General features: G+C 33.0%; 4 protein-coding genes across 6 annotated transcripts; 2 read left to right on the forward strand and 2 right to left on the reverse strand.

Moving 5' to 3' along the window:
* Positions 1-412: 412 nt before the first annotated feature.
* On the reverse strand, positions 413-3920 carry LOC107070377 (uncharacterized). The gene is made up of 3 exons (XM_089176056.1): positions 3786-3920; positions 1351-1517; positions 413-715 (listed from the first exon to the last, which is right to left on the reverse strand). Exons 1-3 carry the CDS (start codon positions 3809-3811, stop codon positions 621-623), a joined length of 288 nt encoding a protein of 95 aa, XP_089032182.1. The 5' UTR covers positions 3812-3920; the 3' UTR covers positions 413-620.
* Positions 1561-7259, forward strand: LOC107070376 (uncharacterized). 2 transcript variants are annotated; one of them, XM_089176051.1, is made up of 9 exons: positions 1561-2028; positions 2220-2439; positions 3884-4190; positions 4297-4584; positions 5231-5550; positions 5634-5877; positions 6046-6403; positions 6476-6770; positions 6846-7259. In XM_089176051.1, exons 2-9 carry the CDS (start codon positions 2263-2265, stop codon positions 7005-7007), a joined length of 2151 nt encoding a protein of 716 aa, XP_089032177.1. In that variant the 5' UTR covers positions 1561-2028; positions 2220-2262; the 3' UTR covers positions 7008-7259. The 2 variants fall into 2 exon arrangements, with proteins under 2 accessions (XP_089032177.1, XP_089032178.1); XM_089176052.1 differs by having other exon boundaries at positions 1561-2439; positions 6193-6403.
* Positions 6623-13954, reverse strand: LOC107070375 (Lysine demethylase 2). 2 transcript variants are annotated; one of them, XM_089176050.1, is made up of 9 exons: positions 13675-13954; positions 13119-13398; positions 12346-13033; positions 11948-12272; positions 11569-11866; positions 11193-11488; positions 7450-11073; positions 6837-6876; positions 6623-6717 (listed from the first exon to the last, which is right to left on the reverse strand). In XM_089176050.1, the coding sequence occupies exons 1-7, from the start codon at positions 13723-13725 to the stop codon at positions 10066-10068; spliced, it is 2946 nt and encodes a 981-aa protein (XP_089032176.1). In that variant the 5' UTR covers positions 13726-13954; the 3' UTR covers positions 6623-6717; positions 6837-6876; positions 7450-10065. The 2 variants fall into 2 exon arrangements, with proteins under 2 accessions (XP_089032176.1, XP_015183991.1); XM_015328505.2 differs by lacking the exon at positions 6837-6876.
* Positions 13955-14282: 328 nt separating this feature from the next.
* Positions 14283-16493, forward strand: Slh (sec1 family domain containing Slh). Its single transcript, XM_015328498.2, has one exon. It carries the CDS (start codon positions 14449-14451, stop codon positions 16339-16341), a length of 1893 nt encoding a protein of 630 aa, XP_015183984.1. The 5' UTR covers positions 14283-14448; the 3' UTR covers positions 16342-16493.
* Positions 16494-16622: the final 129 nt, after the last annotated feature.

Raw genomic sequence — 16622 nt, forward strand, 5'->3', positions numbered from 1 at the left:
TATTTTATAATGGAATGAGGAAGCGTAGAAGGTAACATATTTATTATTAATTTATTATATAAATAAATTACCTATACATAGATGTATCGGTGGATGCGTTTTCCCGACAAGCAAGTTCCAATTCCCTCTTCTCGATATTTTTCAGTGCCTTATCCCTAACGTCTTCATCCATGACAAGACTCTTCATGTTATAAATTTGCTTCTCTCTAATCAACTCTAATTCATTTTTCATAGCCCTTAGCCTAATAGCATCGTCCCATCTTTGTCTTTCGCAAGCATGATTTTCTCTCTTCAAAAGATCATTAATTTTCGATAAAAGATCTTTGTAAGACAAAAAGAGATACATCTTTTCTGACAGATTTTTATCGCGAGGATCCATTCTGCTCCAAGGATAATTCATTTCTCTTTCAAAATCGTGATGATCTGTTATGCCTTTGTTATCGCGTTGGAGATTACCAGCTGTTTTTTCTTGATCGGTCCTGTTTAAGCTTAAATCCTTTTCAGAAAGAACCTCAACAGGAATAATCGTAGACTCCTGTTGATCATTGACTTCGGTCGTAACATCGGTCGTAACATCGGTCGTAACATCGGTCGAAACATCGTCAACGACATCGTCGCTCTTAGAATTGTTGTCGTCCACCACGTTGCTGTTCTGCATTGTCCTTTCCATCGTAGTAGTTGTCGTAGTAGTTCTCGTCGTCATCATTGGTTGTTCCTGTAAACGATGCGAGAAACAATCGGAAAAATCATGGCCAGGTCTGACATTTGTATTTTCCAAACTTCTACGTGCATAGCGTGCCGAATACTTTTGATTGCGTGCTCTAAATTCAATTTTATTATCGCATTGATCCTTCTGATGGTTCCAATTGGACATACCACCACCCTTGACACAAATAGAAGAATTGCTACGAGTTATTTCTTGGCTAGTTTTAGGTAAATTAGTCGTATCCTTTAAATATACACGTTCCGTACAATCATTATTGTTACTATTATTATTATTATTATTATTATTACTATTGTTACTACTACTATTGTTACTAGTAGTACTTTGACTATAATTAAGTTTCGAAATAATACTTGAAATTGGTTTAGGATCGAGAAAATATGAACGCAATCTTCGACATGTAATAGGCAAATAAAGATCCTGTTCCATGCGTTTTTCTTTCAATTTCTTTTTCAGTTCTTCCAATGACAAATGATCGACTTTTGATTGGATTTGTTGTCTATTTAATTCGTTCAATTCCCTTTGATAGATCTCTTCGTCTTCCTTCAAAAGTTTTCTCAATTTGTTTCTCCTTTCTAGGAGTTGATCGATCTTTGTTTTCTTTCTAGCTTCTGTCTCAAGCTTACCCTTAGGATCGGCAAGTTTCACGTTCCAAGAGTCGTAATGCTTAGCTATTCTGCTCTCTCTTTCAAAATATCTCGCTGTCTGCTGGTAATAATTATGCCTCAGATACGCCTCATTGCGTTTCTCCGCTGCCAACTGATACTGCCTTTCACGGAGACGCCCACCAACCCTTCAACAAGGTCAAGTAGTCCCATTCTGATAAGATTCTTTAAAAATAAACGACATTTTTATGTGCAACAAAACAGGGACAGAGATCCAATTTGCTATACAATGATAATTCATGTCTTTACTTTACATTAACAAACTTCAGCTGTAGTATAAGAAGGAAGGAAGGAAGGAAGGAAAGAAAGAAAGGTAGAAAAAAATTGTCATATAGGAAGAAAAGACAAGTAAAAAGAAGGAGTATCAATTTCTATTTCGAGCTTACGACTACTACGTGACGTCAGATCTACCAAAATATCACACGGTTAGGGAGGTGCAGTTGGATAGAGCTCCGGTGTATGGTCCAGGTCTCGATCTTTCCCAGACTCTCAAAAATCTTCTAACTTGTCGGAGTTCACATCGGAGTGAATTCCAATAATATATTTGTTGAAAAAGAAAAAAGACAGTAAAAAAGAGAGAGAGAGAGAGGGGGGGCAAGAGAAAAAGAATAATCAAACAATCTTAAACAAAAGTGGATTGTACGTCATTAGCCTAACTTCCAAATCATCATCCCTACTACCATCATTTGTTCTCGCCCCACTTCTTTTTCTTATTATTTCATTTGATCATTCTCTCAAAATAATTCATTTTACTCGTAGTCAGTGGTGTATCATACTTGTCCTAAAGAAAACGTGCTAAGTTAGCTAAGAATTATTTTCTAATTGATTAGAAGACAATCTCGAAGTCAACTTTGACAAAAGGAAGTTGTTAAGATGCCTGGTGCCGGTGGTCAGCCACCGCAACAAAGGACTACCTTTCGACCACCCTGGGTCAAGGATGGTGGTCCCAATCCTCTACCTATGCCCACTGCACCTTGGACACTCAATTCTCGAAGGGACTCCAAGGCGAAGGCCGATGAACCCCCAGCTTTCACCAAAGTTACATTAAAGGTATGTTTTTTCTTTTATCATTTTTACTACTTTTGTATTTTTCATTTATGATAAAATAATGTACAGAAAATTTAAATCAAATTTATAATTTCTTGTATTAAATTTATTAGAAAAAAACAAAAAAACAAAAAAAATGAGAATATGGAAATTCGCGAATTTCTGTTTCATTCACGTATTGGGTTTCAAAGTCAGAACTTGAAAACTAACTCAAAGTATTAATAGCAAACGTGGGAGTGTTCTGCAATGTGTACGCCTTATAAACATTTCTCAACGTTTAAATCTGGAAAAACATTGTACTCGTGTTGTTACATTGGTATACTAAACAATATGTGCACATACTATATACGATGATCATTACTACAGTAGATTCCTTCAAATAAGAATTTTCGATCAGCTGTCTCGCTGTAAAAACATTCAATTTATTTCATTTCTTTGTTATTATTATTGTTGTTGTTGTTGTTGTTTATCTTTAGTTCGCGCTCTTTTTACTTTCAATTTGTTGGAAAAAAGCCAAAGTAGATAAGAAGCTTTTTAGCTTTGTTTTGTTGAGAAGGAGAAAGATGAAAGAACTTAAACAATCATTTGAAAGATTGCATTCATTTACATAACGATTTGTACACGTTTTCGTAATATTAGATCATCCTCGAATTTGATATTGATCGAATGTAAAATATACCTAAGTGTGCCAGAAATTGTAGATTTACAATTCGAATTGCGAATGAAAAATATTAAAATTGCATATATCTTGTTTGCTTAGATTTTCATCGCAATTGTATAAACGATCTTGAAGATCGTCTCTTGCTGAATGCTTACGAATGCTTACAAATTCTCTCTCTTTCTTCCTCTGGGTCACGATTATTTAAAGAACACGGGTTTCTATTTCAAATGTCTTGCCAGCTGCGTCTTCCGCCAGTTTCCTAACGCTTTTATATGACGCCTTCTACGTGTTAAAGTACACGCGTCCCCAAGATCACAACTAACTACGATTTTGCACTTTTCCAATTCGCCCATTATCATGACATCAACACAATAACAATAATCAAATAAAACTTTGAAGAAAACAAAGTTTTAATTTGGAGTCTGGATCTTATTGGACGATAAAAAAAGAAATAAAAATGATTGGATGTTCGAATTATTTAAAGACGACCGAATGTCGACGCTTTGCCAAGATTAAAATTCCACCCCCTTCTCTACCCTTTCTCTATTTTTTTCTCATGACTAGTCGCTTCTCTCTCGTTTTCTTTCATCCATATCATCCTGACGATAAAAAAAACAAGTGCATCCGAATAATTGCACAATTACAATTACATTAATATACAAGTGAATCAGGAGAAAAATATTGTTACCATGTGACGACCGACCCGAATCTCATCTGCTTCTTCCCATGCTTCTCCACCTGACAATTACAATTAATGTTGTTTTCGTTAAATATATTCGTTAACAGAGTGTTTCTAAACCCACGGAACCAGCACCACAATCGACCGAACCTGCTCAAGCACCACGGAAACAAAGTAAAATCACAATAATACCGTCTCAACCAAAAAATGAAAAAAATACTACGGCAGCAGCAACAGCAACAGCAACAGCAAAATCGACTACGACGACAAGTAGTACACCTCCATCATCAAAGCCACGAGAGAATGGACGGCAGGAGCCAAATTCGAGGCCGCAACTCGAACGACAACTTCGTATTGAGAGATCTCGATCTCGAGGTGACACTATACCACTTTCCAAGAGCGAAAGTACCACTGGTAGGAACCCTCTAATTCAATTTTCAATGGACTAAAAGTTATTTACTAATTCAAGCTTATAGATTTCAAATGTAAACATTAATTGGGACTTTTGTATAATTTGCAGGTGCACCAACGTTGTCAAAGAGTTCCTCGAGAGCAGCCATTCCACCTCCACCCCCGCCAAGGCCACCTCCGCCACCACCAAGTCGAGTTATCCTAAAGGATCTACCACCGTTAACTGAAAGTCAGGAACAACAATTGGAAATGCTGAAATCTAGACCTAGGAAACGTCCCGACTGGGCGAGCATGATGAAGGAAGTTGAAAGTGGTAGACGTCTCAGACACGTCACTTGCAACGACAGAAGTGCACCATTAATTGAAAGGGTTAACAAGGTCACAGCTGATCCAGCAGGTGATCCTCGATTTTATCTCGGTCCTACCTTTCAATAACCGCTATTCCCCCTTCTTCTCACCTACCAACCTTTTTTCCAATCAAACAGATGAGAAGTTAATTACATTGTTAATGAGTTATCGTTCAATTAACGTTTCCCGTAGGCTGTATTATGATCAATATCTTGTGTTTGTAGTACAAATACCATATTTATTATCCTCGTTTGCTTTCATACTACCCCTGATCCTCCCTTCTCCTTCTCCTCCTTCTCGTGAGAACGAAGAGAAACCTTACGTTGGTGTCTTATGTTCATTGTTAAAATATAAAGCCAATTAAATTGCTTATTACATGTCGTGGAAATTAACCACCGGTCTGTCTCTCTTTTTCTCTCTTTTTCTCTCCCTTTCTTCCTTCCTTCCTTCCTTCCTTCCTTCTTTGTGAATTAATCTCTACCTCCCCTCTCTTCTTGTCTCCTCTTTCTATTTCAAGTATGTTTCTTTTCCTTTAAATAATTAATGATCAAATAATGAATTATGACTCGTATAGTATATAATTGAAGGTTTGTGTCAAGGTTTCGCTCAAAAGGATTTCTTTAAAAACGAGCAAGACGACTTTAAAGACGACTCTTGTCTTTCTTTGTTTTTTTATCCTTTTTCTCTTGAAACAGGTAAGGCCCATTTTGTATTCGAATCAGAAAAGTCAAACATGCACAATCAATTGCTGAAGCAAATTCAGCAGGGCGTTAAATTGAAAAGCGTTAAGACCAACGACAGATCTAAACCGATATTGGAGGGTCTTAGGAAATTTAGAAGACAATTGACGATAGAGGAACAAATGCAAAAAGTTGAGGCTGAAGCAGAGCCAGATGATGTAATAGATGACGATGATATCGATGCAGTTAGAGACGATTTGCAAAGTACTAAACAAATGCTTGCCATTGAACTTAGAAACAAAGAGGCTCTTGAAAGAGAAAATAAAAGATTACAGGTGATTTTAACAATCGTGTGTGCATTTAAAGAATCAATCATTTTCATTAAACAAACATCGACACACACATTTTCCTTTTACAGGCAAGAATTTTAAATCTCGAGGCTGAGGTGGAACGAACGAGATCGCAAAGAAACGTTCAAGAATACAAACAACAGGATGAAAAATTGACGGAGTCTTTGAAAGAGGAAGCTCATAGAGCAAGAAAGGACGCAGAGAGATTAGAAAAAGAATATGCTAGTACAGCAGAGGAAAGAGACAAGTATAAAAATGAATTGGAAGAAATGAAGCGAATGTATGCCAATTTGGAGAAGCGTATGAAGGCGGGTATGTTTTGAGGAAAACATTTCATTCTAAATTACATTTAAATATTGTATATATGTTCATTAACATTCTAATTAGCTTTATTATTTGCAGCTGCACTAACTGCGTCTCAATTTTCTATATTGCTTTGCTTCAGCTGGCTATAACGCTTCTACTAATTGTGCTTTTTAGGAGAAAGTTGTGTAGATAACACGGATGATGATGATGATGATTATGATGATGATGATGATGATGATGATGATGATTATGATAACAATACTGAACCAATTGTGGAATTAGCTGAGGATAAGACAGAAGAGGCATGGTACAATTTTTCAGGAATGGCATTGGCTGGATGTCCAAGTGCAAAGGACGTTGCAAGAATTGCATCTCAAAAGAGTATGGACAATAAACAACAGGAAATGAGCGAAACAGAAGAAGAGGAAGAAGAAAGTACGGAGGAAGAGGAGGAAGAAGATCCAAAAATATCCGCTGAGAAACGTCTACAGAGAGAAATTAAATTATTATCGTCCAAAGTGAAGAACTTTATGTGTGTAGTAAGATTATTTCTCTAAAAAAAATAATCAACTCTTTCTAAAATGTATGTATTTTATTACATTAGGGACAAAGCCGTTAATGCAAGAAAAGAGAGACATGCCTTGAAGGAACAAATAAAGCAGCAACTGAAATTATTGAAAGAAGAGAAACGGAAGTTTAAGCAATTGCAAAAAGAAGTTGACAAAATGGCCAAGTTAATGGCTGATACAGACGGAGACGATGAAGAAGAAGATGAAGAAGAAGACGAGGAAACTGAGTCTGAAGAAGAATCTGAATCTGAAGAGTCGGAAGAAGAAGAAGAAGAATCTGAAATAGATGAAGGAGGTCATAATATGGAACAAGAGAAAGATATTCTACAAGTATGCGTTTAAATAGCATTAGCAATAATACATTTAAAATTTGTTCATCAATCATATATATCTTACTTTTTGTAGAAACGCGTGAAGAGACACGAAAATCGATTGGCTGCATTAAAAAAAGGTAATTATCTTTTAAAAGCTCAAGTTGACAGACTCAAAGACGATTTAGCCAAGCAACGAGAAGAAAGTATTACTTTGCAAGAAGATTTGGATTCTGTCTTGGCAGAATTAGGTTAAGTTACAATATAAGTTAAATAAATAATAAGTACAAACAATTGTATACATATTACACATATAAATATTACATATTGAAATATAGTGAATTTTATGAATGGTAAAAAGAACACTCTCGTAATAATACGCATACACCTACGTTTGATATTCATTTGATTTTGATTACAACATTTGATTACACAATTCTCGTTTTTTTTTTATTTTTTGCTATATCATGTAAAATGTTTTTTTAATAAAATTAGATATTTTCAGCTACATTGACAAAGCATTTTGAATAGCTTCATACAGAACGTAATATATGAAAATAATATTTAACTAAATCTCTATAATATATAATATTGTATTTAATATTTCACATTTTTATATATATATTTATCCTTTATATGTTAAATTATCAAAACAAAAACAAAAAATGCTATTTTATAACTGAATATGGAAAACTTACATTATTAGCCTTCAACGTTTATTTTCAAACTAATTCAAAAACGCCGTTGCATCAACTGTATTGAGTACTGCGGAATTGAAAATTTTACTGCGGAGTTGAATATTTACTGTGTACTTTCAATCGATTTAAAATAACTAGAACAACCTTAAAACATCGACACAACTATGATAAGAAACTTCTATTGAATCTGCTTTCGAGTATCCGCCATAAGCGACATTTTGCAACTAATCTCTCACGTATATCATTGGTCCGTTAAATCTCATCTTGCTCCTGATTGGTCGAAATTAATCATGCCTCATATGCTATCAAATTTGAATGTACAAAAGAAGAAGTTTAAAAAAGAAAAGATATGTTACATTAGAAATTGTTTTACAATAAAATTATTAAGATATATCAAGAACATAAGATTTTATTTTTATCGATGGAGTACATTAGATTCAAAATGTTAAATGTATCGATAAAATAAATGCAATAATCATTTTCTTTCTCTCTTTTCTTTTTTCTTTTTTTTTTTTTTTTATAATTAGAAAAGAACCAAAATATTCTTCTTATGACTAAAGACACATTTCAAATGTTTATAAATTATTTCTATATAAACGGAGTTACACTTAGATTGGGGAAAATATGATTGTTCAAAGTATATCTATAAAAAAAAACACATTAGAAATAATAATTATTAATAAAAAAATAAATTGAAGTCGATTGTACTAAAATATGAAATAGCAGTAACTCTGACACACGGAACATAATATACCTATATTATGTACATCTTTTTATTTATATAGTACAGAATTGTTTCTTTTTCTAATCATACCCGGCATAACATGATTTTGTTATATTTTCAATAATGCAAATACCATTATATATGTGTGGTGGACTTTCATACATACACATTTAAGTGCTACACGTGACTTTTTTTCAAATTGATATTTATTTATAAAGTTATATGCGAGGTAATATTTGATAGCAGGTATTTGCATTAGAATTTGTAACTTTTCTGATTATTAAATAGTCATCTGGGTAGCTGGTACGAATGAAGATTTCATCATAAAATTCGATTTATATTTTGAAATTATATATATATACATACACACACACATATATAAATACACAATGTATTATATATATATATATGTATACACACATATATATATTACTATTATAATATCTAAATTACATATATTATACAATGTATTTTAGAGAATATTACAACCTTCATCTTCTTAATCCTTCTAAGAGAAGCTTGAATCAAAAAGATTAGACGTTGACATTGAAAAAATATTACAGTACAAACAAGTCAAAATGAATGAATTAAACAAAAGATGTGTTTCATTGTGAGTGTTTTTTTTTTTTTTTTACAGTTTCTTTAGTTAAAGAAAAAGAAAAGAAAAAAAAAAGAGATGATTTAAGAAAGAAGAATACTTTTGTTGTTGAAATACTTTTAACATAAATAACGCTTCTACATCGCACAGTACTTTTCCGTACGAGTTATTAAATTATAAAGTACACTCAATGTATTATATATAAGTAACATCTCGTTATGAGCCTTAATATTGCTTAATGCTATTATTTTTTTTTTCCATTGTTATCTGCATGTATATATAATACATATATTAATTAGAACAACTGAGAAATACTTTATAAAATCAAGGCAGGCTTATATACATTTGGTTGATTAGAACATGATGATAGTTTTCTTACGTTAATACAAAATAAATCTGACGTTAATATTATTATTATTATTATTATTATTATTATTATTATTATTATTATAAAAACGAGAGGAAAAAAAAATTGCATCTCTTGCGTGAGCTAATCTTTGTATATTTTGTTGCTTTCATAGGCATTGCATGCATAAATTTAATTTGTTTTTCTATTAATAATTTACCTTTTTCTCATTTCACGTTTGGATATTTATATATATCCCTTTCACACTTTCCACATCGTTTACTTAAAAATTACAAAAAAAAAAAAGAAAAATAAAAAGAAAAAAAGAAAATGATTTTTCAAAAAATGTTTATCTTTTTATATTATTATTAAAGCGTCATTTTAAAAAATATTGTAATTCATGCTTAATGATCTGATGGAATGATTCATTCTACTATCGTCTATTTAAATATGTCCAATTGAATGTAAAAATATACATTATTGGAATAATTGAATGAAAGGAAAAGAAGAAGAAAAAAAGAAGAAAAGAAAAAAATAATAATAAAATAATAAAATTTAATTATTTTAAATGATGAATCTATTTTACTCAGAATTAGTTTCTCATTAAAGTCTATCGATAAGATAATAATTATCTATTGGGTTGCATTACATATTTGTTCTATTTTCTCTATTTGAGAAAACAAGACGAATACTTCCACAATATTATCGAATTGACTTTTCTCTCTTTCTCTCTTTATCTCTTTCTCCCTCACATTATCCAGATGATTAAATGTAATCCAAGCAAACATTACAGTGTTACGAACTGGTCTATTAATAAATAAATATTGTGATACGTATTTCATTCAAAGATTGTCCAATCACTTATCGTACTTTGTTGCGTTATGTATTTCTCAAAAACTTAATTGCACTGATTAAAGCATAGCATAAAATGTCGTTGGCACGTTCCTTTCACGTAACTTCGGATTTAACCTTTTTCTCTTCAACTAATTTAACATCGGTAACGTGCAAATTATGAATACTTTTAGCAGCGAACTTAATAACTGATTGTGTAGACACTTGAGTAGTATGTCTCAAATCCAAACGTTTAAGCACTTTACACCTTGCAAGATGATCTAATGTTATCTCCGTGAGTAGCCTGCAATTGGCTAAATTCAATGATGCCAGATTGGTGACTGCTTGTGCTGGTGGTGTTGCCAATTGAGCTACACCAGCATCGGTAACTCTTCCGCAAGAAGATAAATCTAATGTTTCGATATAAGGCAAATGTTGAACTATATATCTTAATGCTATATCTGTGATTTCGCATCCTGCCAAGGATAAATTTTTGAGATGTTTAAGTCTAGAGGTTTTGTCAATTAAACCAGGTCGTGAATCTGTTGGAGGACTGAGAACTTCTCTTAGACTGGAATCATTCAATCCAGCTACATTACTCAAATCCAAAGTAACGAGCGGAGGACAGCTACAAGTTCTCAAAGCGCAAACTCCTGTCCATGAGCAACCTTGTAACGACAAAGAACGAAGTTGCGGTAATCTACCTAATAGCCAAGCAAGCTGTTGCTTTGTTACACTGGTCCAATCAAGTGAGAGACTCTCAGGTTGTCTTCTTGCAATACCGGTTAAATGTGAGGCAGTCAAATGAGAATGAGACATATCAAGTTTTCTCCACAAGCTTGGATCTATACTATATTTTCCCCATGTACGACAAACCAGGGCACAATTTGCTAAGTCTTTTGCGTTCAAATATCTAAAAACAGCTAGTATAGCTGTTTTGTCATAAACTAACGATTGTCCATTAAAATCTGACCCAGATCTTTGTACAGGGGGTAATGAAACAGGCCTAACTACTACGTGAGGCCTCTTCAATGATTTACTACTTGAACCAGTTAACTGTACAGCTAATTGTGTACGTAAAGCAGTCCTTTGCTCGCCTTCAGCTGGTTCTCTATCATTCCAGGTCTGTAATTTTATTTCATTTCATTCGTGCTCATATCGTAATGATTATTATTATTATTATTATTATTATTCAAAAAATAATGATAATTTAAATCTTTTAGTCTTCTAGTAAGTACACTTACCTCATTTGGATCGAGTCTCGATCTTTTACTTGGCGTCATGGCTCTTTCAGAATCTGTTGTAGGTGTTGACGAGGCTGCACTAGATGCTGAAAGTTTACGAGCACGTGCTTTTGGCTGTCGTGGTCTGTAATCCAAGTTTCTACCACTTTCACAGCATTGAGGACACTCCCAGCTATTTGGTAAATCATCGCTTACAGTTATTCTTTGTGGGTCCAATCCTATACATTCTGGATGAACTATGTCAAAACATATGGAGCATTCTACTAATCTCGATGGTGCTGTCGGTGTAGGTTTACCTATAAATAAACAATTATCAAACAAACTGATTACATATTTTTATCTTAACTTGATCTAACATATATTGATATATAAATACCCATTAGTGGAGCAGGTTGTTGACCCCAACCATCCAATTGGCATACTTTACAAGCTGCTGTAACTGGTAGCATGGGCCTAAGGCACTGTCTCATCAAACACGTCTGCTTGGCACGTCCACTACCACCAAATTTCACCATATCTTGACAGTACAAACATTCTCCGCAATCTGTTCTCGTACATGCCTCACACTTTTTGCATCTAGTACGTCTTCTTCTTGGATATGCTCTTTCTGATTTTTCTTGAGAATGATGCCTTTGTATTTTCACAAAAGATTTCTTTGTTATCCTCATACGTTCCTAATTAAAATAAGACATTGTATTTAAATTGTATATAAAAGAGTACATTCAAAGTTTATTGCATATTCTGATATTATTTACTCCTTCTGCTATAGTCAATGCCGGCGGTGGTGGTAAGACTGGATTACCAGTTACAGCTGCTTCAGGACTATCGTGTCGGTGTTGTTCGACTAGACATCTAACATCATGAATCAGGGCAACGGGATCGTGTATTAATTCAGGCACATTCTTTTTCGAAGATGGCAATGAATGCAAATACATGACAATTGCTTTTAAACCATGTAATTCGTAAGGTGTAAGATGGACATGTTGATGATGTTGTGGAACTAAATGTTGCCTTTGGGATTCAGATATATCCAAGTGACTTCTGCCTAGTAGAACGTGTACGTATCTTTCGAGAACATACCTGCAATAAAATATTAATATATAAATGAAATAAAAATAGCTGTTAGAGATGTGCTTCATCATTGAGCACATACCATAACATTTCTGTAAAAAAAGGATAGCGAAATTTCTGAGGCACTTTAGTATGTTCCTCAACTTGGGCAACTTTCAATTGTTTTTCAATACCAAAGCTATGAAGAAAATTGCCACCAAATACTAAAGAATCTTGAGGTGTGTAAACTGCATGAATCCATCCAGTTGGTATAAACAAAGTCATTCCTGCAGTAAGACTTATTCTGCCGCATCTATCCACCATATCACCAAAAAATACATCTGATTGCTTTCCACTTAATACCCATTCTTGATAAAGAGTCAAATTCTTTTCTGTAGGTGGAATTAGCCAAAAGATCTTTCCACCACGTAATATATGATACCATACACTGGTTCCACCAAAATCAACATGAAAATCTGTATAACATCCTTTCACCGACATTAAACAATACTTCTGTACTTTTGGATACATCATATCTTCCAAAAGATTTGTAGATTCTACTTGAGACTCTTTCAAGTGTCTCGGCCATATAACATCTACCCAATCAACTTGACGAACCAAAGTTGGTGACTGCACATAATTTTCCAATTTAGTATGACTAAATTCCAGCGATATTACATTCAATAAACGTTCTTTATTTTGATCTTCATAATATTTCTGCCATTCCTTCATTGTCATGTCTTCATTTTTCTGGGTATTAACATCCATAACATCAAGTATCCTTTTAGAACCTAAGACAAGAAAATACACATTATTATTTATATTTAAATATATCTATCATTGTCGATAAGAAAAGTATATAAGATAATGACATACCAACGCAAGTTCTAACATCATTGACGGTAAAGTTAGAGCTAGGTACTCTTAAACCAAGTCCAGTTTTGTCCTTAAACAATAAGGGTATTCCAAGTCCATGCTTCTGAAGATATGCAAGATTCAATTCTGTTCCATTCATTTCACGGAATAATCCAGTAAAATGACTGAGATCATATCTGTCGCACTCAATCTTTTCATCGAGCTGAAAAGTTCTACGTCCTTCAATTTCTTCATCGCCAATAGCCCAATCATCGGTGTACAACTTTCTCGTTCTCTCTCTCTATATTTAATTTATATGCATGTATATGTATATATGTATAAATATATAAAAAAATGGAATAATATAAGAAAAAACAATGAAATATTATATTTCTTATATTCTTTCTCCCTCTCACTCACTCTCACTGTATTTTTCACCCCTTCACACATGCACAAAACAAAAGAAATGATGAAAGTTATATACTTAGTAGGTAATGTAAACATATATTATAAAACTATTCGATAAATTATTATAGATTTTTTTGGTCGATAGTTAGTTAATAAAATGTTTGTTTACCAATTGACGCCTTTTTGGCAAAGAAGTAGAATCATCGGCCATTGTGGACATGCTGTCAGAAACGTATCATCGAAAACTCGTAGAATGCTTAAAGTTTTTTACTTCACAAATATCGAAACAATTCTTGCGTCGATATATGAATTAATCCTTTTTCATTATTTACATGTCACAGACAGATAATTGAAATTACGATTAGCTTTTCGTAGATATTACTTGCCCAATACGATTTTTTCGCCATTTTCCTGCCGGGCAGTGTTGCTACAACAAAGTCTCGATTGGACTAAAGTCTCCATGTTTCTTCAAAATCTCACGTAGGCCACTTATTAGTTATATAGGGCATCTTCCGATTCCGCCTCCTAACCTTTTAATAATTTAGTATGTTATTCAAAAATGATTTATTTTCTTCATATATTTGTTTTCTTTTAACATAATAATAAAATAAGACAAATATTTAATAGAGAGACGTATTTTTATTGGATTTTTGTTGAAAAATAATATCTATAATTGTAATACTATTTTTGAGCCAATGACGTGGTTAGGCGCCATAGGGATATATTTATTTTTGTTACTAGCCTTATGTTATAGGTTAATAAATGATCTAGTATTGTTGGTAGGTTAGAATGCTAAATGGATACGAGAGTCAATTGAAAGATTGAAAGTTCTGTGTATTTGTCGGTATCAATATTACTCTAGGTTATTATTGATGACGTTGCAAGTTGCATTTCGATAGATATTATTTTATTTATAATTTTGAGATAATATATTGTGATTATAATGTTGAGTTTAAGGGATAAACAAATAAATGCTCTGAAGCAAATGTTAAATTTAAATCAACCTGAACAAAAGCACGACGAGGCAATACCAGCATGGAAAATATTGATCTACGATAGACTTGGTCAGGATATTATTTCACCATTGATATCTGTTAAAGAATTGAGAGAGCAAGGTATTACTCTTCATATGCAATTGCATTCAGACAGAGATTCTATTCCTGAGGTACCGGCCATATATTTTTGTGCACCTACCAATGAAAATTTGGGAAGAATCGGACAAGATTTACAGAATGGTCTTTATGATATGTATTATTTAAATTTTATATCTCCAATATCTAGACAAAAAATGGAAGATTTAGCATCTGCTGCTTTGTTAGGAGGAGTTGTCTCTAATATTCATAAAGTATACGATCAATATTTGAATTTTATTACTTTAGAGGATGATCTTTTTATATTGAGGCATCAAAACAGTGACATTATATCATATCATGCTATCAACAGAGGAGATGTGAAAGATAGCGAAATAGAATCTGTTATGGAAATAATAGTGGATTGTTTATTTTCTGTGTTTGTTACAATGGGAACAGTCCCAATTATTCGTTGTCCTAGAGGAAATGCTGCAGAAATGGTTGCAAAAATGATTGACAAAAAGATCCGAGAAAATGTTTGGGATGCAAGAAATAATCTTTTTGAAGGAGAAACATCTGGACATTATAGTTTCCAAAGACCTTTACTTATTGTACTAGATAGAAATGTAGATATGGCTACTCCTTTACATCACACCTGGACTTATCAAGCATTGGCCCATGATGTATTAGAAATGGCATTGAATAGATTGGTAGTAGAAGAAAATATTGGAAAGTCTCCTGCAGGTGGAACTCGTTCTAAAACCAGAGCATACGAATTAGATAGCAGAGACCGTTTCTGGTGTCAACATAAGGGTAGTCCATTTCCAAGAGTAGCAGAAGCTATTCAAGAAGAATTAGAACAGTATCGAACTTATGAAGAAGATGTTAAAAAACTAAAGTCTTCTATGGGTATAGATAATGAAAGCGAGGTTGCCTTATCTATGGTTTCTACAAATACTGCTAAATTAACAAGCGCAGTAAATTCATTACCACAACTTTTAGAAATGAAACGTTTGATAGATATGCATACTTCTATAGCTACTGGTATTTTAAATTGCATCAAATCCAGACGTCTTGATACATATTTTGAGTTGGAGGAAAAAATCATGAGTAAACAAACATTGGATAGAAGTGTATTTGATACGATAAGCGAGCCAGATTGTGGTACACCTGAAGACAAACTTAGATTAGCCATTATATATTACATTTGTACAAATAATATGTCTGATGCAGATTATAACAAACTGGAAGCTGCTTTAGAAACTGCAGGCTGCGATTTAAGTCCTTTACTATATATTAAAAGACTAAGGAGTTATACTAGAATAGCAGAAATTCAAAGTAGTTATGAAGGTGGTGGAACCAAAACCGTCAGTATGTTTTCAAAACTCATGAATCAAGGATCTTCTTTTGTAATGGAAGGAGTTAAGAATTTGGTTGTTAAAAAACACAATTTACCAGTAACAAAAATAGTTGATGAACTTATAGAATCAAGGATATCATCTCAAACCGAAGAATATTGTTATTTGGATCCAAAGCAATTGAAATATTCCGAGCAGATGCCTAAAAATCGACCAACATTCCAAGAAGTGATAGTTTTTATCGTTGGTGGTGGAAATTATATTGAATATCAGAATTTAGCTGATTATGTGAAGCAAAAAAGTGGTGCAGGAGTTAATAAAAGAATTGTATATGGTTCAACATCTTTTATAAATGCTAAACAGCTTCTTAAACAGTTGTCACTATTAGGACAAGAAGGACATTCGTGAAAATTGTCAAATACCTATATGAAAATGGTATAAAAAAAGAAATTTTATTTATCATAATCCCAAAATTAATGTATACGGCTTGTTAGTATTTTATTTGTTGCTATGTTACCTGTGAACATCTTGGGGAGAAAATAAAAGTTCATTATTTTTTATATACACTTTTCTTCAGTTTAGCCTAGATATAGTAGTATATCCTATATATAAAGTTAACTCTTAAGTTAGGTCACTTAGCAATGAAATCTCTGTTTGATCGATAATAAGATAACCTTTATAAAGACGTA

The sequence above is a fragment of the Polistes dominula genome, unplaced genomic scaffold (genome assembly GCF_049000335.1).
Source record: "Polistes dominula isolate Pdom_NZ unplaced genomic scaffold, Pdom_raw_medaka contig_21, whole genome shotgun sequence".
Classification (NCBI taxonomy): Eukaryota; Metazoa; Arthropoda; class Insecta; order Hymenoptera; family Vespidae; genus Polistes; species Polistes dominula.